General features: G+C 30.3%; 1 protein-coding gene across 1 annotated transcript in view; it reads right to left on the minus strand.

Annotated features, from left to right (window-relative positions):
• Positions 1–1,483: 1,483 nt before the first annotated feature.
• LOC148233600 (ras-related protein Rap-2b) overlaps positions 1,484–26,395 on the minus strand; it is a 39,676-nt gene continuing 14,764 nt past the window's right edge. Inside the window, exons 2-4 of the mRNA XM_088190572.1 lie at positions 14,584–14,797; positions 12,619–13,042; positions 1,484–4,110 (exon numbers count right to left, since the gene is read on the minus strand). Coding sequence (XP_088046698.1) covers positions 3,811–4,110; positions 12,619–13,042; positions 14,584–14,705 — 846 coding nt within the window. The 5' untranslated portion in view covers positions 14,706–14,797 and the 3' untranslated portion in view covers positions 1,484–3,810. The remainder of the gene's footprint in view (positions 4,111–12,618; positions 13,043–14,583; positions 14,798–26,395) is intronic.

Below are 26,395 nucleotides of genomic sequence, written 5' to 3' on the forward strand. Positions count from 1 at the left end.
TTTATAAATTTTGCGTTGTAAAAAAATTATTAAGCGGAACGATTTTTGACTATGGCGATGATTACGGGGTGACTTTTTTCGCGATGAAGGTGTGCAGGTGATGATGTCTCAGGGCTCTGTGGCTGCGTGCGGCGAGTGTCAGGTGTGATCTGCAGGTCTGTCGGTGAGTGCGCGTGGCTGGTTCCTCCGGATGGCTGCTGGTAGATCTTGGCTCTTTGGTTGTCCGCGTCGCTGGCTCTGCTGGTGACGTCTCTTGTCTCGTTCGTCAGCCGTCTCGTATTTCGGACCGTCTGCCTTCTCCTCGTCGGAGTCCGGGCTTATATCCTTTAGGGGGATGCACACTAGCTGGCCAATCACGATTGTGTATCGATCTCCTAACCAATCGCTGCAGTGGCTTCTTAGAATTCGAGAAATCGTATGTGTATTCCGAAAGCCAGTTTTTTGCTTGGCTCCAGACTTTCGAATTCTTCGGAAAGGGCTTGCATTGTGGTGATTGATTGCGTCACAAAAGAGATTCTCTTAACGACCCGTGTTGTGTGGTCAAAAGAAATCCCTCTTGTGCCATGATGTTTGTCTCATTGTTAATGAAGGAACGTTTTTGTTCACCGTCAATAACAATAAGACAATCGCCCTTCTAAATGTGCCTATATGTGTGGTCGCCACAGTGAAAACAGACACAGAACGTATGTATACATGCTTTAAAATCCACTATTGCTCAGGTATCATTGAGTAAGGATACCAAAGCGATAATTACCACAGAAGGCCATGGTTTGCTAATAATGGATAATATGGTAAAATGGTAAGTTATATTATATGCGGAATATGGACGGAATTCTGTCATTTTTTATTTAATTTTTCACTGTAACGTAACAGTCGTAAGCCTAATGCGTTACTACGGGGTAAGTGAATCAGACATAATGATTATTAATAAAAACTAGACTAGTCACATTTATGTTATTAATTATAAATTATTAAAATATTAAAATTAACACAACAATCAAGTCTGCATCATTTAAGAATGGAAAAAAGTGCAATGTATCACCCATTTCTTGATCTTTTAACTAATGTAAGCGATTCGGGGCGGTACCAGATTTTTATGTTTGTCTAAAACACATCTTATCAGACTCTTTGGCGTGTGTAATAAACGCAACTCTTGATTTAAAATCGGCAGAATGTGTACATGCTGTGTTTTAAACGTGTTTGGTGGAGATTCAGGTGTTGTTTAATGGTTTCGTGTGCTTTTGCATAATCATTTGTTTGTCACGTTACCAAAAAAATCCGATCCGACTCAAATATTTTAGTATTATTACACTTTTATCACGTCTTTTGCAACTAATCTTGACGTGTAGTTTCGTCAATTGTATTGCTTTTTTTTAAAGAAACGTTGTTTAAAGATTATTAAAATAAAATTGCTAAATAAATAATAATTAAATGCATAACTCTTTAAGATTATTAGGTTTTAAAATAAAATAAAATACAATTGACATAGTTGGTATGATTTATTAACGTTAGCATTCTCTTTACATAAATCTGATAAAAATTACATTTCTAACATGACACATTTATACAACACTCGAAATTCTCTCGCATTGCTTTTATAATAATTAAACATCATAGTAAGTTTACTATCAGTGTGTTGATAAAAAGTCAGTAGTAAATACACTCATTTATAACAGTAAGAAATTATTCGAAAAGACACTAAAGAACAGTTTGGTGTTTCAATCCTCGATTTTCACAAATCGTACATTTTCTTCATTATTTTACGTAAAATACATTGGACGCGCTGTGTTTTAAACTAAACTAAAAACAACATAATCTGATCTTTACGTACTCTTTGGACCCAGTCGTAACTTTAAGATCTAAGTGCCTTTGGTCAGATTGCAGAAATTCGATATGAGCGAAAAAGTCAAAATTTTGTATAAAGAAAGGTGATAAAATTTTTAAGTTCAGTTCGAATACTCCACGTAATAGTATAATATAATACATAGTTTATATGATTTTACCGTAGTTTAATACGTTATAATATATCACACATAATTATTTGAATACTACGTAAATACCCCTCGTCCATCGATTTTACTATATATAGATAATATTTATCTCTATAAACACAGATATTTTTTACATATTTTACACCAATAGACGAAAAGCTTATTTATTACTGTTTAAGCTAATCGCATCTGTCGTGGAAACATTGGAGGATAACATTTCAATATAGACTTACGTTTAGGCCATATATATTTAATATATATGTTTGTTAATTTGCAGATGGGTAAAATAACGATCTGCTAAATTCGCAATTTCGTTATCGAATCGATTCTAAGAATATTATAATATATATATAAACGTTGCTCGATTAAGACAATATGTGGGGCAATTCTTCTCATATACATTAATGATTTTTTGAGGAAGATTACATACAGTAAATATAACCTTTATATTTTTTGTTTTTAAGACATATTTGTTACTGTAAATAAATCAATTTAAATAAAGTCTAATAGCCAACTTATTAAAAGTTTTTGAAGGCGAATGATTTGCACGACGCTAAAGTTTTTTGTAAGGTTCAACTTTTTCTTTATGTATTTTTATACTGATTAAATACAGTACTTTAATATCAGTTCCGAATTTTAAAATAAGCTCGAAGTCATAAGTTTTAAATTTAAACAATTTTAAATTTATATATGTATTATATTTTTTTATTTATAATCTAGAATAAAATTGTCGCTTTGATTATTTATTTTCGAAGACTTCTGTAGTTGATTATTATATAAATACTCATTTATTTATCTATAAAAATAATACACAAAAAAATATTAACCGCATAAATTAAAAAAAAATATTGATAAAATTTATGCGATACGCTAGCCCACCCATCTCCCAAAGATAAGTACCATGTTGAATTCCGTAAAACATATAAGCAACGCCAATTCAAAAATGAAACATTTTTTATATTTATGATTTTTCTCTGCTAAAAAGTTTTTCCCCTAGACGTTTCGCTAAAAATGTCTTTCGGCATCATTAGGGTGCATTTTATTGGTTTAAGAACAAAAAAACCCGGATTAACGAAAATATTCTGTGCAATTAATCTATTCTATGGTTAGATGTGCATTCAAATATTCACGTGTTTTTATTCTTAATCTTTTTTACGGTTGTGCACATATATTTAAATATGTACATATATGCGACGTATACTTTTGAGTATCATTTTAAATAGTTTTAATTTTTCAGCTATGGTGTCATACCGATAATTAGTCAAAAACGCCAATACATATATAGAAACAAATGAAAAAAAACATATTTAAAGTTAACATCTGTTCTTATTAGTTGAAAATTAAAAAATAAATATTATAATTACAATTGAATCATATTATAAAAATATTTTTACTGTAACTTTAAAAGCATTTAAATTATCGTACGTATTTTTTGTCAATCTGTATATTTTAAATTTTTTAACAAAAATTGCGCACACCAACAAGGATACCAGAGAATTAAAAAACTTCGTCTTTAGTTCACAAAATGTGTATTTTACTACAATATAGAATTTATGAAACGATTTTAATTAGGTGGTGTTAAATGCTTTGGTAATAAGAAATATTTTTTTGTGAATTTGGTGCAATATTTACTATTTTAAGAACGGAGGATGCAAAGTTTCTGTTCAGTTGAGTCAATTGAGAAGTAAAATTTTATTTTATTCTGTTCTTAGGTATCTTGTTATGAAGAAAATAAGTTTAGTAGAATTCGTTATTTTACCCACCCGTGTATCCTTTCGTGGAATGTATTGAAAGAAAATATTTTGGAATGGAAATTAGTTTAGGATATAACACAAGAGTTCCTCTTTCCTCCCGCGTGTCTCTCCCTGATCTGCTGGAGATGAGCCAATTGAGCCGGCGAGGGAACAGGCGCCGACTGTTGGGGCGGCCCCGGTTGGGGCGGGGGCAAGGATTGCCTCCTCTTCCTCCTGAGGGCGGGACTCAGGTTATACTTGACCTTCGCTTGGGTCAACAGCTCCTTGAACACTTGAGCGATGTTGAGGTTGTCTTTGGCGGAAGCTTCGACGAAGCCGTTCTCCCAGTCGACGGTCACCACGGATTCTGTGGTGTCATAGTCCATCTAAAAATAGACAAAGACGTATTATTTACAGTACTGTCTGTTGCGCATTCTTTTCAAAACACTTCATACCCACGGGAGCAAACTTTTGCCTTCAGGGCAATATTTTGCAGATTTTGTGTTATTTTTCGCAGCTTTATTGCTGCAATTTATTGCTCGCTAGTTTGTTTTATGCCTCGACTAACAGCAATTTATACCAAGTTATTGCAAAATAAATTGAAATTTATTTTACGAATTCACATATATAAAATGTAGTTTTTAGTAATGTTAAAATAGTTTTGCTACGAAGGTATATTTAAATGTATTATAATTCCTTTTAGATGCGAGGATTTTATTAAATTTTAATTACGTAATTCCGCATGAGTAAGAAATAACTCATTCTACGGTTATAATTTAATACATTAAAATTATAAATTTAATACGTATACATTTAAGAAAATATAATAGTGAGATATTCATATTATTGAGATATTTAATAAGCAATCAATTACGATCATTTATAGCATTTTCTATTATATATAATATTATTTATCAGTGAATTGTGTATAAAGATTTGTTTAAAATATTGAAATTATAAGATTGTATCATTGTCATATAATCACTAATGATGTATGTATTTTTTATGTTCATGTTAAAATCCACTAAAATTATACCTTTTTATTATTTAACATATTTTTTAATAAACCTAAAAAATCAATATGTACACAATTTGGAACATTAAAAGCGGTGTAAATATTTAAAGGAGACCGATCCATTCCAATGATCTTGTTTCCAAAGGTAGTGAATAAGTTATTAATATCTTCATTAATAATTTTATAATTAAAATTATTTTTTATAATAAAATAAACTTCCCGCCCATTTTAAATATTGATACAAAGATAGATTGATAAACTTCTATGCTAAAAAATATACTTCACCATCTTTAATATCCATAATATATGTCTTTAATTTTTATTATCACCGTAAACGGTTTTCAAATGTGAAGTTTGGATTTATTCCACATACTATAGGATGCGACGTGACATTATAAAAAATCGTAAATTTTACTTTATTTTTTTTTATATATAATTGACTCATTGAGTGACGTTTCATTAACTTTTATTAGGCATTTAGAGGGTTAAATAATTTGATTTTTGAATTTGACATTTTTAATTACGTTTTTAAGATTGATTTTAATATGCTATTTATACATTAATTAATTTGAAGAAACGTTTTGGGTTTCTGATCATAATTATATCTTCTAATAATCGTAACGAACAAATATGTTTAATAAATATTTTAAAATTAAACATTCAACGCTTAATTATCTACTCTTTAAATCGTATCGCTGTATGAACCGTGTGTATAATAATACACGTGAACAAAAGAAATATATTTAATTATAATTAATAAAAATAAAAATAGAGTTGGCGCGATGATTTTCGAACCTCCGCTAATGTATTCTTTTGTTGTCGACCAATGAAAAATAAGCATTCAAATATAAAACAAGATTGCCGACATCAACGTGACGACAGTTTTAAATAATTATTATTTATTAATAAAGCGTTGCTACGCAATAATAATTTTCATTAATAAGTCATGTGTGTTGTTCGATTTGATTGAATATAAATATTCGGATTGCAAATTAACTAGGTATGTTATAACTATGACAATGAAATATATACATAATGTTTGAAAGGATTATAATAATACATTGATTAAACTAGATGAACAATCATAAAACAATCTTCGTAATGAAATAATGGTACCGAGGCCGAAAAGTGAGTTTTTTCTTTTATAATACATAAACATTATCATTGCTTCCGATTTAATGCATATATACGTTAGATTTGACTGAACCAGATACGTTTTAAATGTGAGCGTGTAATATATACTTTAAATGTCGGTTAATGTCGATCAAACCGTACAAATGCTAATAAAACGTATATCCAAAATGTCTAAGAGTGGGTTATTTTTAATTCCGATGTGGCAAAATATGTATTTACGTCATGGTTTTTAATCAATTTTTGTTCTGTGCCATCATTCCTCTTTAGTATGTAACTACTATGTAACTAGCTGTCCAACAGCTAAATGTAAATTTGGATACATATTTTATTTTTGCTGGGAAAAATAAATTTTTAGAAAGGCCATATATTTACGAAATCGTCATCAATATTTTCTGATTCCGAACTATTTTAATTATAAAAAAGTCTTATAATAAATCTTCTTTATTATTTAAATGAACCTTCGTGCTTTTTTATTTCTATCGTCTCTGAGAGATCGGACTATTATATAATTATAATTCCGGTCGATCATCACATATTAAGCTGACCTAGATATTCCTAATCTCACGGACGTATATCGTAATGATTAATTAAAATTGAGCTAGGTTGTACAAGCCGTTGTAAAGAGCCGTACTAATGATTATGTGCCCTTGGCAAATATCAAGTTGTATTTTTTTATTAGCCAAATGGCAAAAATATAAATAAAGAATTAATTTTAATATAAAAAATATTTATTGTATTAAAATTAAGTTGTACAAAATTATCCTTTATTTAAAATAATAAAAATGAAAAATGTCAATTTATAAGAAAACTTTACATTTATATGCGGTACTAATTTAAGTATTTAAATTTAAATTTGAAATAAAAAAAACACATACAAAGCGAAATCATTATTATTATTATTATTATTATACCTTAATAATAATAATAATAATAATGATTTCGCTTTGTATGTGTTTTTTTTATTTCAAATTTAAATTTAATTTGTTCCTTAACAAATTACTTACTAATTTCCATTCGATCAATAAAAGTATAATATAATTTTGACTACTTGTACTATCTCAAATAATTTTTGATTATTTTTAATTTTCTAAAACTTTTTTGGCCGTTTAAAGTGTTGAAAAACTGCTTTAGAGCAACGTCTTGTATCAGAATACATTTTGAGACTATTTTTATTTATAGTTGATAATTTTTTTCATATACTAGTAGATAAAGAAAATAAATTGAAAAGTCCTTGTATAGAATTGATAAACTTTATAACATCAACTTTTATGGATGCAGCATAAACACCTTCAAGATTTATGCTGTGTGAATAAAATGAGAAATATCTTAAAAAATATTCTAAAAATATCTTTTGATTTTTTATTTAAGCTTGTACACATTTATATTTGACAGAGATAAAATTTCCGTTGTAATAGCCCTGTCCACAAATATTTTCGATTACTAACCCATTTTCGATAAGTTTTATCTTAATTTCAACTGCAATTCCTTTTTCAGTTTTTGTTATAAAATCTATGAATCTTTCTCATTGGAATATTTAACATATCGTATAATTTCTGTTAGTTAATTTTTATGTATGCTGCGTATCTTTATTTATATGTTCATATATACGGTGATAAATACTTGTTATTATGTTTACTATGGGAGTGTAGCACATTTTTAAAGGAGATGTTATATTTGCTCAAAAATTTTATGAGACAATATTCCACAGTTATCTTCATTAATATTACCACTTGTCCCATTTTTAGCGCAAAATATAATGCTCTATCTTTTATCTTGTTAACAGTGTTTTGATTTGAAACACATAATCAATTAAACCACCAAATGTCCTTTCTCAAATAGTTTGAGATCAATTATGTGTTCCAATGAAATCTCATATTGGTTCAAATATTTCTTATTTTCATATCCATTCAAATAAATAAATAATTTATCGGTTTTAGAAGGTATTTATCTTTGAAATAAAACAACCTTCTGAAAATCCAGATCTTAGTGCACAACGTCGTGTCTAAAAATGCAATGATCTATAAAATAGTTAATAATTAAAACTGCAAATAACTTGATTAACCATGGAAATTTGCTCAAATATTTTTTTAGAAACGGCAACTTACAAATGTATATAAATCATCTTAGAACCGTCTTAATAAATATTGGTAAAATTTGCTGAAATCACTATTCTTGAATTTTAGTCCACAGTTAAAAAAATACCTGCGTAAATGGGTACCCACTAAAGTTCCTTTCAAGTCTAAGTTTTGAACGAAACCCTCAATAAATTAATTGTTTATATTGTATCTTTCGTTGTAAGAAAGTTTTACTTCACGTTCCCACGGGTCTTCGCGCCCTTGGCAAATATATTTTTGCCAATGCCTTCCTACGGCCCTGGTCATACAAATTAAATATTATTATAAATATAAATTCTCTATTAATAAACTGCTTGAGCTTATTTAAAATATAACGCATGTATTCAACAACAACCGCAATAAAAAAAGGATTTTTCGGGATAAACTTTGAAATAATTTTTTCGGCAACATGCTGGGCATATTTTTTAACCAATAAGCTGCTTATCTACTCTTTCTTAAACTTGTTAAGTGGAAAATCTGAAAGTTTCGTGTTCTGGGTTAAATTTTTTGAAAGTCCTGGGAAACGATACGGAGCAAAATCCAGAAATTTCGACGCATAATCCCTAATTCGAAAGACCACAAGCAGTGTAACGCTCATATGTTGATCTCGGACGGATTTGTATGTATTATGTATCGCGCGAGCACGTGCATGAGCGCAAAGCTATGTGTGCGTGTATCGAGCGCCTAAGTATGTATTTTTTTTAGATTTTTCGTTCCTTTCTCAAGGAAAAAAAAATATTTATAAATTTAAGCGTTGAATGCCTAACTCTTAGAGAATAATTTTATTCCCCAAAGTTTCTTTTAAACGCATAATAAGGATTATTGTAGCAAATACTTGACTAAATGACTTTAATAAACTGATAAGGCGATAAGGATCCATATCGAGATTTTTTATTGGATGAATTTTAACGGTTTTCCAAATGATTGGGAAATACCCAAAATATAAACAAGGCGTTAAATATGATTGTAAGTAATGTATGTAAATTCCAGGAAAGTGTTAAATCAACGTATTTATTTTTCAAGTTTTTAATAACATTTAAAATTTCCCGTACGCTAATTTTGTAAATTAAATCCTTATCTACCGCGGATGTTTCTCTTTTTATTATTGCTTAAATTTTTTTAGTAAGTTTGTACGATACATATCTATCTTATCCCGATCCGTATCAACCATGATATTTCCAGTTTTAAACTGTGAAATTTCTGTGTGTTTATTTTTAAGCGGTTTAGTTACTTTTCATAATGAATTATCTGTTGGTTTTAGCTTTTCAAGTTTCGTTTTTAATATTCTGAATTTTATCGCGAGTATCATCAGTTTGTTTTGTTAAAGTTTTTAATTGCTGAATTTTTGCCACTGCTTTCTCATTTTATTTTTAATTTAATTAATTTAATAATGGAGTAAGTTCAATATAATTAAAAAATTTTACGCGTCTTTATTGATGATATTTTAGCTTATCCGATTACGGTTTTTAAATAATTAATATCATCGTCGATAGTTTTAGTGTCGCTTGGGGCATAGCTCTCGCCTAACCACTATACGGGACGCGACAATACTCCCGAAACCCTTCGAATTAGCAATTTTATGGATAACCTCAGCTTTACCCTCCAGTATAAAAAAACACAACAAAGTGGAAATCAATATCAATGTTATTACTTATTAACGAATAAGACGGTGATAAAAAAAATGTTTTTTTTTATTATTTAATCTTAGAGGCTTAGTAAAGTGCAAAATCGTTGTACTGCGTAATTTGTAAATATTTGCTTTGTTTTCAAGGTACGCCTGTGAAGTAATTTACGATTTAAACGGTTTTCTAAGTATAAAAAACAACAACATTATTTACACGTAACATAATCACAAAGCGATAAAGACAAGCGCGTGGGTTTTCAGGGATCGTAATTCGGTTTTAATTCTGAGGCATATTTACCTCGAGGGCGATAAAATGTTTCGAGATTTAATCTGCATTTGAAATATTTATTTTCAACGCGATTATGTTAAATAAATATTTACAATGTCGATCGATTAAAAAAAATATACTTAAAAGGTAGGTGTAAACGTTTATAAACGGAATCAGAAGTGAATTTGTGTTATTTACATGCTACTGAAAATAAATTCAGTTCATAAAACGAAAGCCCTTGTGTTTACTCGAATTCTAATTATGAGAATTTCACTTCTAGAGTTGATTTATATTTTATATACGACACAACATCGATTCTAGGTTTTCAGTCTAATCAAACTTTGTTAACCTCGCCTCTGAGTTGTTGAAGGAAATTAGTTTAAATTAACTCTAAGTCTAGATTACACGAAGTTACACTAATCAATAAATGCATCGTGTTACCATTGGAAAACAGACCGAATTTTTAATATATTTAATAAAAATATTTTTAATTGATACATTGTCATAATGTTTTTTTAAGATTTTTTTTGTTCAAAAATTGCCGCAAAAATATGTTTAACATACATTTATTAAAGTTCAATTTGTCATTTTTTTAATGCAACGTGAGATTTAAAATTTTTTGCTGTAGTATCAAAATATGTTTTTAAACTGAGTAAATTTTACTGATCATAAAATAAATAAGAATTATGGCTGATATATAACAATATTTTTTATCAAATTTTTGCCCTCTCTATATTTTTATCAAACAGCGATTATCGTAGTCACAAAAATCAGTATTTTCCATAAATATTAGGATGATATTACACGTAATAAAATTACGCAACAAATAAAAAATTGCATGGCAAAAACTATACAAGAAAATATACACATTAAATAAATTTCACACTGCAGTAATTTTACATTTTCCAGTAACTTGTTTAATTCTTTCAGTGTGCATATAAAATAGCAAAAGCTGAAAAATATCAAAAAATGCGTATTTTTTTCATAAATATGTTCTATTGGTATTAGAAAATATTTTTAATAAAAAATATTTTATTAAAATGTTTTATAATTTTGGTACATGTTTTTATATTTACAGAAAAATTTACCAAAAACATAAAAGGTAGCTTAAAATTACAACAAAATTTATTCTAAATTAATTAAATTATGGTAAAATTATAGCAAAAAATTAAATAAAAAAATATTAAAAAATTATAGCAAAATTCATTCTAAATTAATTAAATTATAGCAAAATTCATTCTAAATGAATTCATTCAAAATTCATTCTAAATTAAATTAACCACAAATATTAATAAAATCTCTATTTTCATAACGGTTGAAAATAATAAATTAAAAATAAGTATTTTATTTTTATTTGTGTAATTCCTTCAATATAAAATTTAATTGTTTATTTTTTCCATACGTTATATTCTCCATATCATATTTTTTGCTGTGTAATTTAAACACATATAATTTTTTAATAATGCAACTCCAGACCACACCGCTTCCGCCAACACATTTAACTTTGGGTACTACGAAATCAGGTAGATATTCTTCTCAGACTCTTATTATGTATTCCACCAGTAATAGTTTAAAATAATCTCAATGTTGGATTCATCGGACCAATCGTCAGATGTCCATTCTCGGCGTTTTTGGACCCAATCTAACGATCGAGTTTTATTTATTTGTGAAAGCCAGTGTTTGTATCTGGCTTTACGACATCTAAGTTGCACATCATTGAGCTTTTTTCTCACTGTCCGCGAATAAATGGATGTCCATCCGCTTGCAGAAACTTCAGCAGCCAGCTTTGAAGATGTTTTTGACGATTTTTAAGATTCGATCATTTTGGGCAGTTGTTTTTCGTTTTCTTCCAGTTTTTGGCTTTGATTTGTAAGAACCGCATTCGTTGAACCGTTCCAAAGCATTTTGAACAGCATGTCGTAAACTATTAATGTGTTTACTAATTTCCGATGTATTCAGTCAATAATAAGCAATATGCGAATGCAATAAAATTATATTCGCTATGTTAGCTTCACTTAATTCGCGTTTTTAATGAACAGTGATAAATATAAATATAATTCTATAATAACTAATCGTTTAGAAAATAAATAAAAACAAATTAATGCAAAGTATTTAAGTATTGTATAGGAAATATGTTTTTTTAGCTTCAGACCTAATTTGCAAGTACTCAAAAGTGTCTTGTGAGCGATCGATTTATAACCAATATTCTTGTGAGCAATATTCAATATTTGTCGCACATATCGAATCGATGCTACAATTTTTTTTTGTAATTTAAAACGCTTTTACTTTTCACCTAAAAATGGATTATACCCAAGCTAAAAGGTTCTAATAAATTGCTGCCCGAAAGCTAAAAGCTTTTTCGTAATTAAATAGTAATTTGCGATTTGCTTAGACGAACTTTTCAGGACCCACCCAACGCTCAAATTTCACTTAAAACTATCGTCAGATATATTGAAATTCAAACACCTCTAACATTGCGAGTCTGGGTTGTATAATCAGATAATTTAGACGTCGAGGTCTTTGCCCTAGCTGTGTACCCAGAGAATGCCCCACCAGAGACTACGCTCCAAGAGAAAGATATTCACCAATTGCGTTTAATCAAGACTCATCGGTAAGTTCAGCGTTATTTCAGAATTTTAGTGAAGTAAAATTATTTAAAAACAGCAATTTTTCAGATTAAAAAATATATATGTATACATCGTATAAAATAGGGTTATAGAGTAAATAAAGTATCGTTACCTCTCTAGCTTCCAGATCAACTTTGTTTCCGACGACCACAATGGGCACCGCCGTGCTAGCTTTGGTTTCGTGAATTTGGTCTCTGATGGCCCTCACTTCCTCGAAGGTGCCCGCGTCGTTGACGTCATACACCAAGATGAAAGCGTCCGCGGAAGAGATGGAGAGAGCTCTCATCGCCGGGAACTCGAAGGAGCCGGACGTGTCCAAGATGTCCAGGGTGAGGTTGACTCCCTGCACCGAGAAGTCGCCGTGGTGCATCTCCTCCACGGTCCTCTTGTACTTGGTGGAGAAGGTTCCGTACAGGAACTGAGCGATGATCGAGGACTTTCCTACCTTGGCGGCACCCATCACTACGATCTTGTGCCTGACGTTGTTCGACGATAGGTTGCCGCTGCTCGAGACGTTGTCGTTGCTCCTGTCGACCCTGTAAGACGTCCTAATTTTAATCCCAGTGAATTAATGAGAGTGCTCGGCACCTTAATATTAGGCCTAACGACGCTTGGTTTATTAAGTAGGGTTTCGATCTTAATATTATACGCGGCGACTGGATTACTCGATTAACGTTGACAAGTATTAAAATGTCTGTCGATTAGATTGTTAATTAATTAAATTTATTATTTGTCCGCCAATAATACGTTTAGATTAAATTCGCGCTTCGTTTGCAGTTCGTGCTTATCATATTCCGATCGAGATTAACAACGTTTAAGTCTCTAAGTTTTCCAATTACACATTTCATAGCTGGAATATAATGATAAATGTACAAGTGAGCACGTATTCTTACTTTTTGCATACATAAAGGTGCAGCTTAAACAAAAAAATACGCTTATATAAACTATAAATTTAATAGCACAACTTGAAAAACCGTATATAAATATCAATCCATTGTATCATTTATATTTCTCTTAAGTATCTATATATATATTTTTTGAGAACTTGGAAGGACTGGAACGCCATGATATAAGCAGACAATAAAAAATGAAAAAAATTAAAAAGTTTCTCACTACATACATAGAGAAAAATAAAGATTTTTTATTTAAACTCATTTTCATCAATTATTTTAATTAAATAAAAAATATTTTTCGAACATATTTAATTTTTTTTGTATAGCAAATATAATCGTAGATAGCTTCAAATAACTATTTTTTTTATAATATGTATTAAGCTGTAAAACTAATGAATCATATAGAATTTGTTATAGAATCTATATTATATTGTTAATTTTAATAATAGTTTAAAATTTATAAAAAAATGTCACTGATTTACATTTTTTTTGTTGTAACTGTTGTAACAGATTAGGCTTACGTCTGCCTAATTTGTTTATATTCATTTATTGCCATTAAAATATTATTAAATCGTATTTTTTTTAGTAACATATAATAAGTATATTTTTATTAAGTCTTCCGTTGTAACCTGACAGGCGTACCCCCAATGCGTTACAACAGGCAAATCTGTACCAACTGAGTAAGTCAATCAGACATAATAATTACTAGAAAGTATTAATCAACAGACTGAAAGTCTTGGAATCGGTGACATCTATATTGATAATTATAAATTATTATGTGTTATATAATTTATAACCAATCACTACATCTGGGGCCGTTTTTTTTTAATAATAACGCATTTATTTTAAATAAAAATTCGAGTGCCACTGCCGGGACTCGAACCCGTAACCTCAGAGTTATTAGTCTGAGACGATACGGACTACGCTGTTTCGATCTTATATGTAAATTTAATAATTATATTTAATAATATAATTATTAGAATATTATTAATTAAGATAAATGTTGTACTTGATTTTTATCAAGTACAATAATATATTATGTAATATATCATATATTAGTATAGCAAAGTTGGGGGTAAAAGATCGTACTTACTTATTTGTGAACGTAATATATATTCGTTTCTATTGTGTGTTGGATAAAATATATCACTACTATGAGCTAAAGTGTTAAAGGAAAGAATTACTTTTGCATAGACCTCCTGTCATCTTCTGGCTCCTCTTTGAGGAAAGAAGGCTGCAAGCTGAAACGGCGCCGGAACTGGTGCCTCCCTTTCATGCCGGAAACGGAAGTGTTCACCGGTGACATGCACACTTTTACGCTTTTAGCGAAACACGCATCTTTTCAACATCTCACTGTAACTATTCACTTTCACAAAGACTCCTTCTTGTCGACTGCGCCTGAAACAAAATAAATTGTCGTGAATTTAATCTCAAGTAAGAGTGAAGGTCTAAGAGCTATTTTCGTTTATAGCGCGTCTGTAAATATATAAAGCAATTTCCGGCGGTGATCAATGTAGCGGATGTCAATGTAATATAAAAACTATTTTATTAAAAATAAAATCAATCTCCGCTATACAACCGAGGGATTCGACGAGCTATTAAAGTGTGGCTCTTATCTGCCATGTACACGTTTCAGAAGAAACAATATATAGTGTTGATATTTAACTAGTTTTTTTTAATATCTTATATTTACAATCTGTCTGCTTTTATAGATATTTTCTAAGCATTTAAGTGAATCGTTTTTTGAGTGTGATTCCAAATCAAATGATTTTGAATCACACTAAAAAAAAATATACGGCTAGGAAAATACATTGAGATTTTAATAAACCCACATTGGTATCGCATATAAAATAACAGGGTCTACTTTTTTGATATTTATTTTTACGTTTACTTTTATGTATATAATCGACTTGACGTCGCAGCTGTTTTCTAACGATCTTTCCAGATTTCTTCATTGCGCAAATCCTTAATCGATTCCCGGGTGAGCAATGCGTCGTACCAAGATCTGGGTCGTAAATGCGAGGGTCTTCGAAATTATTACGGCCCATTAAGGCTTTAGCGTCTTTGGTGCTCGAATCATCCACCGTGGCCAGATGAAACGTTCCCTTCGCCAGAAAAAATCCTTCAATTACCTCGTCTCGCAGATTTCGCAAATTAGCCATTGTTCTTTGCGCAATAAAAGATCCTGTAATTGTCTTGTTTTTATTATTCCTCGTCCAATATAAACGGCATTATGGCGTTACGCAAGCAATTGAAGCGCACGGGGCGAATTTGAAGAATTTCGTTACTCGGAGGTTGAGTTCTAATTGCGCACGCCAACAGGTTAATATATTTTTTATACTGTAGTCATCTTACATAATTGCCCACTAAAAAGCATTTAATTAAACACGGGTGCTTTAGAAGCGAACCATTTAAATACATGGTCATATTTAAAATACTCAAGTTTAGGGGGCGTAGCTCTAGGGGTGGTTGACCTCGCGGCCAATGAGACTCTTCGGTGTGACGTGCAGGTGATGATGTCTCAGGGCTCTGTGGCTGCGTGCGGTGATTGTCAGGTGTGATCTTCAGTTCTGTCGGTAAGGGCGCGTGGCTGGTTAATCCGGATGGCTGCTGGTAGATCTTGGCTCTCTGGCTCTGCTGTCTGGTGACGTCTCTTGTCTCGTGCCTCAGCCGTTTCGTATCTCGGACCGTCTGCCTTGAGCCGTCTGCCTTCTACTCGTCGGAGTCCGGGCTTATATCCTTTAAGAAGATGCACGCTAGCTAGCCAATCGAGATTGTGCATCGATCTTCTAACCAATCGCTGCAGTGGCTTGTATTGAGAATTCGAGAAATCGGATGTTGCATTTCGAAAGCGAGTTTTTTGCTTGACTCGACTTTCGAATTCTTCATTGAGGGGATTTATTGAGTCCGTACCGTTTTGTCACAAAAGAGATTCTCTTAACGACCCGTGTTGTGTGATCAAAAGAAATCCCTCTTGTGCCATGATGTTTGTCTCATTGTTAATTATCATAAGAATATTTTATTTTATTATTTTAATATATTTTAATATAAATGAAACATCTGTATTATTATTTAAATTACCAAGGTAATCAGAGAGCTACAGTTGAAGTAGCACTTTTATAAGTTTAAGGATTTAGCGGTAGGAAATTTAAACCTTAATTTAAAAATCCCAAACCCGTTTAATGCATATTTCGCATTAAGGCTCAATTTGGTCTGTCATAAAATTCTACTTGACCTACTTAGCTTCCATTTTGCGTTAAAGCTTTGCTTTGAAAATCTGATAACGCTCTGGCGAAAATCCAAACAGATTATTTTTCAGGCAGGCAACACTAAAAGCCAGTCGATTGTTTTCGAACGTCGACCGCGATTGTAAATCACAATTTTAATCACTGGATTGTTTCGCGGTGCCGAAAACATAAATCGCTGGAAACGACGCTAATAATCTGACCCTATAGGTTTGCTCTCATAAATTGTTCGGTTCGAATCGTAAATCTGAGCCCCCATAAACTTGATCGATTATGGTAAATTTTCAACTTATTTATAGGCACCCGTACCTAATGGTTATTGAGAGTTGCGGTGGAACGCAATCATCTACAATACTATAATACCTAGATATTGCTACTTTATTTCTATTCGAAAGGCTTTGCATATTTATTATATCATATTTTTTTAAGCAATTACTGTATTTATATTAAGTAAATTCTCTAGATAATTTAATACAAAAGTTATACCGAGACAAAATTATCTAATCTAAGTACATCTTTGGTGAAAAGTGTAGAGTTGATTGAAGTTTTTTTTACTTGGTAATGAATTTAATTGCGTTATTTTCTGGAACAAAATTTGTGTTTTTTCAGATAATATTTTAAATTAATAACACGTTTTTTATTAACATTTTTTTAGGTACAAACGATCTGTTCACCTTAGTTTTAACGCATATAAATATATTAATTAAATTCGACTACGTATTTCAGTTTTAGTTAAATATTATCAACGAGCACACTCATTCAGTCGCTACGGGATTATTCGGTAAAAATACTACAAAATTTCCATGGAAGCGAACTTTTTTGCAGAAAAGCAATTAATTGTCGAACGAGAGCGCTCGATTGTTTGCCTCTTGCTTTGTTTCCCCTCTTTTTGTCGAAAAAGTCACCAAGCCGTCTAGCTGCGAAACCTTTTCGCATTAATCTCCTACTTTATTTGCAGCGACGTTTATCTAAGGTGGTTGAGAGCTTACATCGAATGCCATAAATTACCAGACTATCAAATAAGAGTGAATAATTACTTCTACAAATATTTTTTATAATTTGTGGCACTCTTAAACTGAAACTTTTAGAGCTGCGTCCACAGACAAAGGCCCGCATTAAAAGGCAGTGAGCTTATGATATCAAGATTCGTTTTCGTGTTCTTAGTGGTGGCATAACCAATGTTTTTCTATTTATAAGGGAATTATTTTGAGAGATTTGTGCATTTAAATTATTACTTTGTTCCATAAAACGAATTGAAAATGCTCGCTCGCACATAATCTGTCCCACAGTAATGCACAATTTGTTTTATAGAAGAATTATTTGATATATTGATAATTTAATTGATCCTTAAAAACCACTCTCACATGGTCTAATACATATAAGCTTTTTTTATTCTTACAAAGACATTTAAACAAATGAAAATGTTTAGACTCTCAATATTGATTAATTCAAAAAATACACGTAAAAAATTGGTGGGTAAAAATACACGTAAAAAAAGTTAAGAGCTCCGGCACTTCTATTTTTAGCACTACCCTACTTATCAAGGGATTTTTACAGCTGCAATTCCAGCAATTCCCAGGATACGATCAGAGGACCTGAATAAGCAAGATAGGGCAACCTTCCATACATCCAATGCAACTATACCGGTGGTGAAAATTTTTTTTCCTAACAAACTAATATCGCGTAGAGATAACATTTAATGGTCAGATTAGTCACCTCTTGATTTATTTATGGGTTATCTCAAAAGTCGTGTTTTATTTAAAAATCAGCCACAATAATCCAACATAAGGCGAATATTCGTCACGCAATTTGTGTCAGTGTTTTAAAACCTAGGTACCGGATTCGAGGAATGCCAGTGGTGGGATTTCGACAATATTTTTGAGACACACTTTTTTTTGAGAATGTATTTCACTGAAATAAGCATTAATTGTCATACGAACTATAGTTTTTTTTATTGAATTTTCAATAGTGGAAAAACTTATGGGCCACTCTAAATATAGATATATTAATGTACTTTTGTAATTCTTCTACTTTTAATGAAAAATATGTTTTGGACCACGGTTATTTACGTAATAGCTACTTTACTCTTAAGTTAAATAAGCAAAATAGAAATGTATGTACCGACATGAGTGATTGAAATGGAAGTTCACTAAAAAGGAATAAGTCAGCGAAGCTTTCACAAAGAATAAGACTCGTTAGCAAGTACCTCAGGGAAACGTCCGCGTTTTTGTGTGTAATTACAAAACAGCAACATATAGTATAGTGAACTTTTTTGTTAATTATATACCAGAGAGGAAGTCAAGCGTTTTCAAAAAATAAATAAATCCTCGATAGATAACGAAGCGTTCTTGTTGTTAATCAGAAAATCTTATGCTCAACTTGTCTCTTGCGCCAAATTTGATCTTACGTTGTCTTGCACACGATTTGGAACGAAATTCCTTAACGAGCGACACAGAGGAGAGAGAAAAACACCCCTTGACACAACGCACGCAATTACCGGACTTTTATTATAATTCTCATTTTTTCTTTTTAAATTTATACTGCGTAAATTAATGCCCCTTCTTTAATTGTAAAAAATACAATCGATCTATTCAAAGCTAAAAATATATACAAACAAAAATTCATTATATTTCAAAAGTTATATTTTCACTGGCGTTTCAGTGAAATCATATCCAAATATATTTTCACCGGTAGATATATATTTCTAGTACCAAAAATATAATTTATTTAAAATGCCTATAAAATTTAATTTGGCAGTTGTGAAACGTCCATTTATTTTTCAAAACCAACTTGACCCAATGAAATTTCTGAAACTAAAAGTACTTTTAGGACTTTCAGGTTTTGTTTAATGTATTTTAAACATCGAACGATGTTACGTCACAATTCTGCAAATCTTTTATCATCTGGAAATACGTGTACCGGATCATTCGTTTTACTTATACTGAGCAGTGAAATTGTAAATTAATTGTTTGATATATTTTGATTGTTCGAATATTTTATATACTTCTCTCTTATACATTTATTCATTACATTTCATCAATAAACTTACAAATTATTCATTGGATGCGACAGAAATTAACATTATGTCAAGAAATCCGGGATAATCGACTAAATTCAAACGCAAAATCTCGCCAAAGCTACCAAAGACAAACTTTTAGACATGGTGTAAAATGCTTTATATTTTTCTACTTTTATGGATTGTTCGTAATTAAGAAAAAAATGTCGATTGCTGTGTGATATGTACACATGAAAAAAGAATCTGAAGTTTGTAATTCCAAAGTAGAAATTAACGACAGTTTCACGACACGACTGGAACGAAAACCACAGAAATAATTTTGCATTCTTTGAACTAATATGGCTTATTAATCAAAAACCTTTTTGGTCAAGGCCTTTGTGGTCATCTCAAGGGCACAATCCCATATTGAAAATATTAATCCAAGATTTTTAGAAAGATTGTAATTGGTGTTTATTATATTATCACAGGTTAGGTTTCAATATATTTTCCTAATCTTTCGAATGAAAAATAAAATAAAATCTAGCTATGTCATGCATCTGATTGTAAGCTATAATAATACATGTCAGTGATTTATATATTTAGATCGTTGTAATCGTACTATGATTAGACAATATTAACTGTGTAACGAAAAATTTATAACATCAATAAAACATGTATATACAGCAGGCGCGTATGGTGAGATACATTCCCTTTCGCTCGCTCGCGTGTTAATTGACAAGAGTAAGTGAGAAAAAGGGGCGTGTGGAATGCATGTAATGCACGCCCATATCTTTAATAGTCTGACCGCCTGACGTTAATTAAACAAAAAATGTTTATAATTAGGTACCATAATTTTTTACCTAGTCGTGTCGCAATTTTTCTTATTTCAGTTGTATTTTTATGGTTAATTAAATTATTTTAAGGCATTTCTGAATTTTTTTTTATATTAAAACGCGGTTTTTATTGTGGGCGTTTCATTTCATCTACAATGAGGCTCATTTGAAGTTTAAACTAAATTTTTCGTTATGCGTCAAATTAATATGTATATGTGAAACGTCGTGAACATTAAAAAACGAACAATGTAGACATTTTAAATTAAATACTTATATACATATAATCAAAATTGTGTTGCAAAAATATATTTGAACTAATTAACATTTATTTATGCAACTATTTGAGAGACGAAATAATCAAATTTGATGCAGTGAAAAAATAGCTGAAATATATTCATGCCAAAATGTGTTTTAAATATTCAGTAATCATTTTTTTTATTTTAAATCCTACCTCGAAATTATAAAAATAAATAATATGTATGAATAGGAAAAATATTAAACGAAACATTTTTTACCGAAAAAATAAACAAGGATCGATGGAATGGAAACGTGAGGAGTGTACTAAATAACTTCTGCCGATTGTGAAAAAGTATGTACATATATAGACAAACATATCAGCACATAACTCAAATATAATCAGAGCACGAAAATATCATGTTTTTGGCAAAACGATACAAATAAAAAATATATTAAATTCGTTAGTCAAAGCTAATAGAGAAGTTCCTTCAATCAAGATTAAAAAATACTTTATACGAGATCAAAAAAAAAGTTTTACCTTTTAATTTCAGATGAGAGACGACTGAATTCAAACTTAAAAAAAACGACATCACGATATAAATAAAACAGCAAAGATAAAACATGCCAGCGACAACAGAATGCCAACTGCATCAACGTCTGTCGTAGACCATGGCAGGAAACGTCGGTCAAAAGTAAGTAATAACCTAAAATTAACTGATTTATTACGTTTTATTAGCATTATTGAGGAGCTACGTATGACTGGCGTCCAAATACAGTTTATTATTTCTGTACTAATATTTATTTTAATTATATTTACAACTATAAATTTTCATATATATATTTTATTCTTTAATCTTATGAGGGTGCTGCAGTGTCACAGCTCCTATGCACGAGCCACCATTAGATGCATGTTACACGTTATTTTAAAGGTCATATTAATAGTGTTTTTTTTTAGGTTTTTAATAATAAAACATCAAAAGATTATAAATTAATTCTAAAGATTAATTAAATAATATAACGTGAAGAGCTTTTAAACATTTCAATTTAATTATACTTTACATAAAATACTTATCTCTTACCCTTTTATATAATATTAATATAATGTAGTTTAATAAGAACATTTATATTTAATATTAATAACATATTACACGCCTCACTTGTAAAATACTGATATTATCCGATAGCTACTTATTTATCTTAATTAAATTAAGACCAGCATACTTGTATTACAATACGCAAAATCACAAGTTAGAAACAAAAGAAATTAAAAAAAAAAATTATAATAATAAAACTTAATTGAACGAATCGGACCAGCTCCTCGCAGCCGACATAAAAAAAATCATTGAATTTTTATTTCCAATAATATATTTTTGTAAATACAAAATTCATTTAATTAGTTCACATTTAAAAAAAATGTGAACTAATTAATCGTGTTTTTTTAGATATATACAATACTATTAAAAGCAAAAAATAAAATTAACAACAAGAAAAAAATTATTCAGATTTACGATAGTAATTATTTTACTAGAGATATAATATATTACTTATATTAAAAATGAGCATATTTAAAAAAATATTATTAGTTATTGTAAAAAAATATATTTATTTTTAATCTTTAGTTGCAAAATGACAGACGTTAGCCCAATGCGTGAACACAATTAACAACTACTAGGTAAGTTTGATACCCCAGACTGTATTTATTAGTGTAAGTCAATAACATATTTTTTATATATTTAAAATATTTATCCACGAGATTATGAAAATCTAGGAAAGACTAACAAATAAAGATTAAATAAAATAAAATTTTTGCCTTTATCAAGATTTTTCTTCAAAAAATTGAAAAATAACAGCAGATTTGGAGACAATAAACTATGCTAAAAGTTACATACATGCATTGAACGTTGAAGATGAACTTCTTGTGCGGAAGATTCTTTTTTCAACATTTAAACATCTAAGTTGAAGGCAGGCCATAAATTTATGATATTTTCACAGGCAGATGTGTTGTGAAATATTTATCATTGAAAAAGATTTTTCGAGGAAATACGATATTATTTATAATTTAACGTGGGAGTTCTGGAAGGCGCTACTGCGAAAAGAGAATATATTTTAAATGAAATTGCCCAGAATTTAATATTCAAGCATCATTCATTAAAAATATATATGTAGTACCTTAACATTGGCCAAAAGCTTGAACAATGAATTTACTATATCATTTAATATACTATTTAATATAAATGTAAAATATCTACAACTGATTTATAAATAAATGTAAAATGCTATATACAAAGTATGCGTTTGCTTCAATATTTTTTGTACAAAAAATATTAGTTGAAGTTAAATTCACAGCGAGGGGTATTTTACAATGGGATTAAAACCGTCGTCGTCGTCGGAGTGAAAAATAAAAATACTAGAGGCAACGCTAGGTCTCTTTTGATATCGTTTTTAATTCCGCTTTTTTCTAAAGTGGCCCATTCCGCTAAACGGTCTATTTGGCGTCGTTAAGGCCCCAGATTACGTTCTAACATAAAGCCGCCCCGAACTCACAGTCGATAAATAATTTATAACTCGGCTTTTCTTTATTGCAATCGTGGGTTAACCGTATTCTCGGACCAGATACGATCCCAGACTAATTGAAAATAAAGGTTATGGAGATGAAGAGATAATCTGGGATGATGCAGATTAATATTTTGCAGAAATTATTTATTTTTCAATGAAATTGACATTGTTTAATATTTTGCCTTATTCAATTATTTTTTAAGTAAAAAATATTTATTTTTTAATAAAAGGGGCTAAAAATACTTTTATTAGTAATAGTCTCCATGAGATACTTTCAGGTATTATAAATGTTGCAATATTTAAAGAAATGCCAAACTACTGAGGACTATAGACAGTTCGATAAAATTATAATATTGATCGGTCTATTAAGTACAAGTACTTCAAAACTACAAATTCATGTATCGAAAATCGAGTTAAATTATTTATAATATATATGATTCGGGTTACTGCTCAGAAGAACTTGCTTCTAAAGGTCATCTCGGTCAATTCGGCAGAGCTCCGTTATGCGAAAACTCGGCTAAATGTTCGTTATTTCACGTCGAAAGCGACGCATAACTAGTTGGAACATTTTATGTGGTATGGGACACATCTTCTGAAGGTGTGAGCATTAACATTAAGTAGTGCAGGCGTATGTGTTTGAAATATTAAAATCATAGTAGATTTGTAATAATTAAATATAAAATTTAAATGTAATCAGTTTAAGAAATGTTAATCGTCGATGAAACTCGTAATCCCGCGAATATTCAACCGTGTCTATGTAATTTAATTGAAAACACCGAACAAAGTATTAATTAAAACGTTTAAAATTCCGATACAAAGTAAAGTTTGTTCGTATAGAATTGTATTATAAATCGGTTTCGAGAATCATAGTAAGAATGTTCGCCGAAAAGTTAAAAGTCTGAAATTGCTTTCCAAATGATTAATCGAAGGCAATATACTACGCCGGATAATAAATCGCCGCTTTCCAAACTTATTTTGACGTTTTCGTGAGTTATTGTTTACTTTTATTAAAGGTGCAGACAATAACTGGCAGTATTTTATTTTTATACATAAATTTGTCAAAGAGTTTTACCGGAGAGTCGTAAAAAGTACTCAAAAGTAACTCGCGTGTAAAGATAATGGACAGGCACATTTACAATTTGTGAACTAAATGGTTTGAGGCTTTCAGAACTTAGAGTTTCTGAAGATCGGGAAACAATATAAAACAACGTTTAATTGATTTAATTTATAAAAACGAAATCTCGTTAATATTTTATCCGTTTAGAGTATTATATTATTTTTACGTAATCGTAGGCGTGAGTGTGTTTTGAACATAAATAAGACGTTTCGTTCGAACAAATATACATAATACGTTTATGAATAAAATATTCCTGCCCTTTAAGCTATTGTGGAAACCACGTACAACATATACACGTAAACAAATATGAATTATTTATTTGTTTTGTAAGTGTATGTGTAGGGCCTTACAGCTTAACACTGATGCGTCTTGCACAAATAGACAACCCATCATTTGGGTATAATAATACGATATATATATTACTTTAAATGTATGTTAATATGATATGCAATAATATTGTGGATAGTAAAATTTAATTTAATAAAATAATATTTGAAAAATTCAAATCACAAGATAATTTGTAAATTAAAAAATGGAATCAGTACTGATGAATTTGATGTAAATATAATAAAAAAAACGTGAACTACTATATTTAGTCAATAAAGCACTCTGCGAAGGAGAAATACCTGATAATTTGATGATTGCTACTATTATACCCAGTGGCGTAGCTAGGGTATGTGCCGCCCAAGGCGATCCTTAAAATTGCCGCCCCCCCCCCATACATTTTTTGCAAAGTGATAAAACCAGCATTTCTTAAAATAACAAATTAGTTATTATTTAGCTCTTGTTATTCATGGATTTATATATGTTTTAGTGCATTCATCGCGAATATGCCGCCCCCAAGCAAGTGCCGCCCGGGGCGGCCCGCCCCCTCCGCCCCCCCATAGCTACGCCACTGATTATACCTATACATAAAATATAATAAATAGTGTAAAATAAAAAAAATAGTGAACACCAATCGGAATTCAGAGATTTCACAGAGACTGTATTATAAGTAGTGATACATGATTGGTTGTTGAGCAAGGATAAAAAATAAACCATTGAAGCAGTTTACTTGGATTTTAAGATAATTTTTTAAACATTAGACAGAATAATAATATTGAAGAAATTAGAGATATTTGGTTTAAGTGATATAGTTTTAAGATGGTTTAATAATTATTTAAAAAAAAATCCTAGAAATTCTGATTTAAATTTACGGAGGGCATTTCAGATTTTTCCGGGAGGGAAGGGGGCAAAAGTTGGCCAGTCAGTGGATTTCTTTAATATTTTTTATATTTTATCGTGATTTTAAAAAAAATATGTATTTTTTTACTTTTTGTGCTCGGGGTGGGTTATTGTTATCCATTTTTATTTTTGTTTTTGTATTAATGCTAATAAAACATACTAAGTTGTATATAATAATATTTAAATATAAATCAGCATCAGTTTGGTAAAATTGCTTAATATTCAACAGGTATATTTTGGCCAATTACACTAAATGAGGTTCTCGGGAAATTTTCGTACGTCTACCACCGATAAAAACCGCACCTTTTCGAATATTATCCAAGGTGTTATAACATAAATAACTGAATTATCTTATAAGCTTTATGATCGTTAACCAAGACAGCGATTATTGTATTGCGTGTTACAATATCATAGAAATATAGACTTATTTATTGTTCGAAGTTAAGCTGTGACGCTGTAAATTATTTTTAATGGTCAATTCCTGAAGCGCTATTGTTCCAATTGCAGTTATATGTGGATGAAAAATAAACGCCTATGTGTAAAACCTCTTACAAAATCATCAAGTAAAGTTTCGTTAAATATAATTTCACGAACAAAAGTCTGAAATACACAATTAACTAATTACCGCGAAGCAGAGCGGGAGTTGCGGTATAAACTAATATTTCGTTACAGTGTAACACCCACAATACAATTGTTTGCCGAAATGAGCAATGTAATATTGTGCTATAAGATATTATGAAACGAAATATGTTAAGGAAAATACCATATAAGAGATAAGTGCGATAGTTC

The sequence above is a fragment of the Plectrocnemia conspersa genome, unplaced genomic scaffold (genome assembly GCF_051122295.1).
Source record: "Plectrocnemia conspersa isolate PC_06_02 unplaced genomic scaffold, ASM5112229v1 ptg000008l, whole genome shotgun sequence".
NCBI lineage: Eukaryota > Metazoa > Arthropoda > Insecta > Trichoptera > Polycentropodidae > Plectrocnemia > Plectrocnemia conspersa.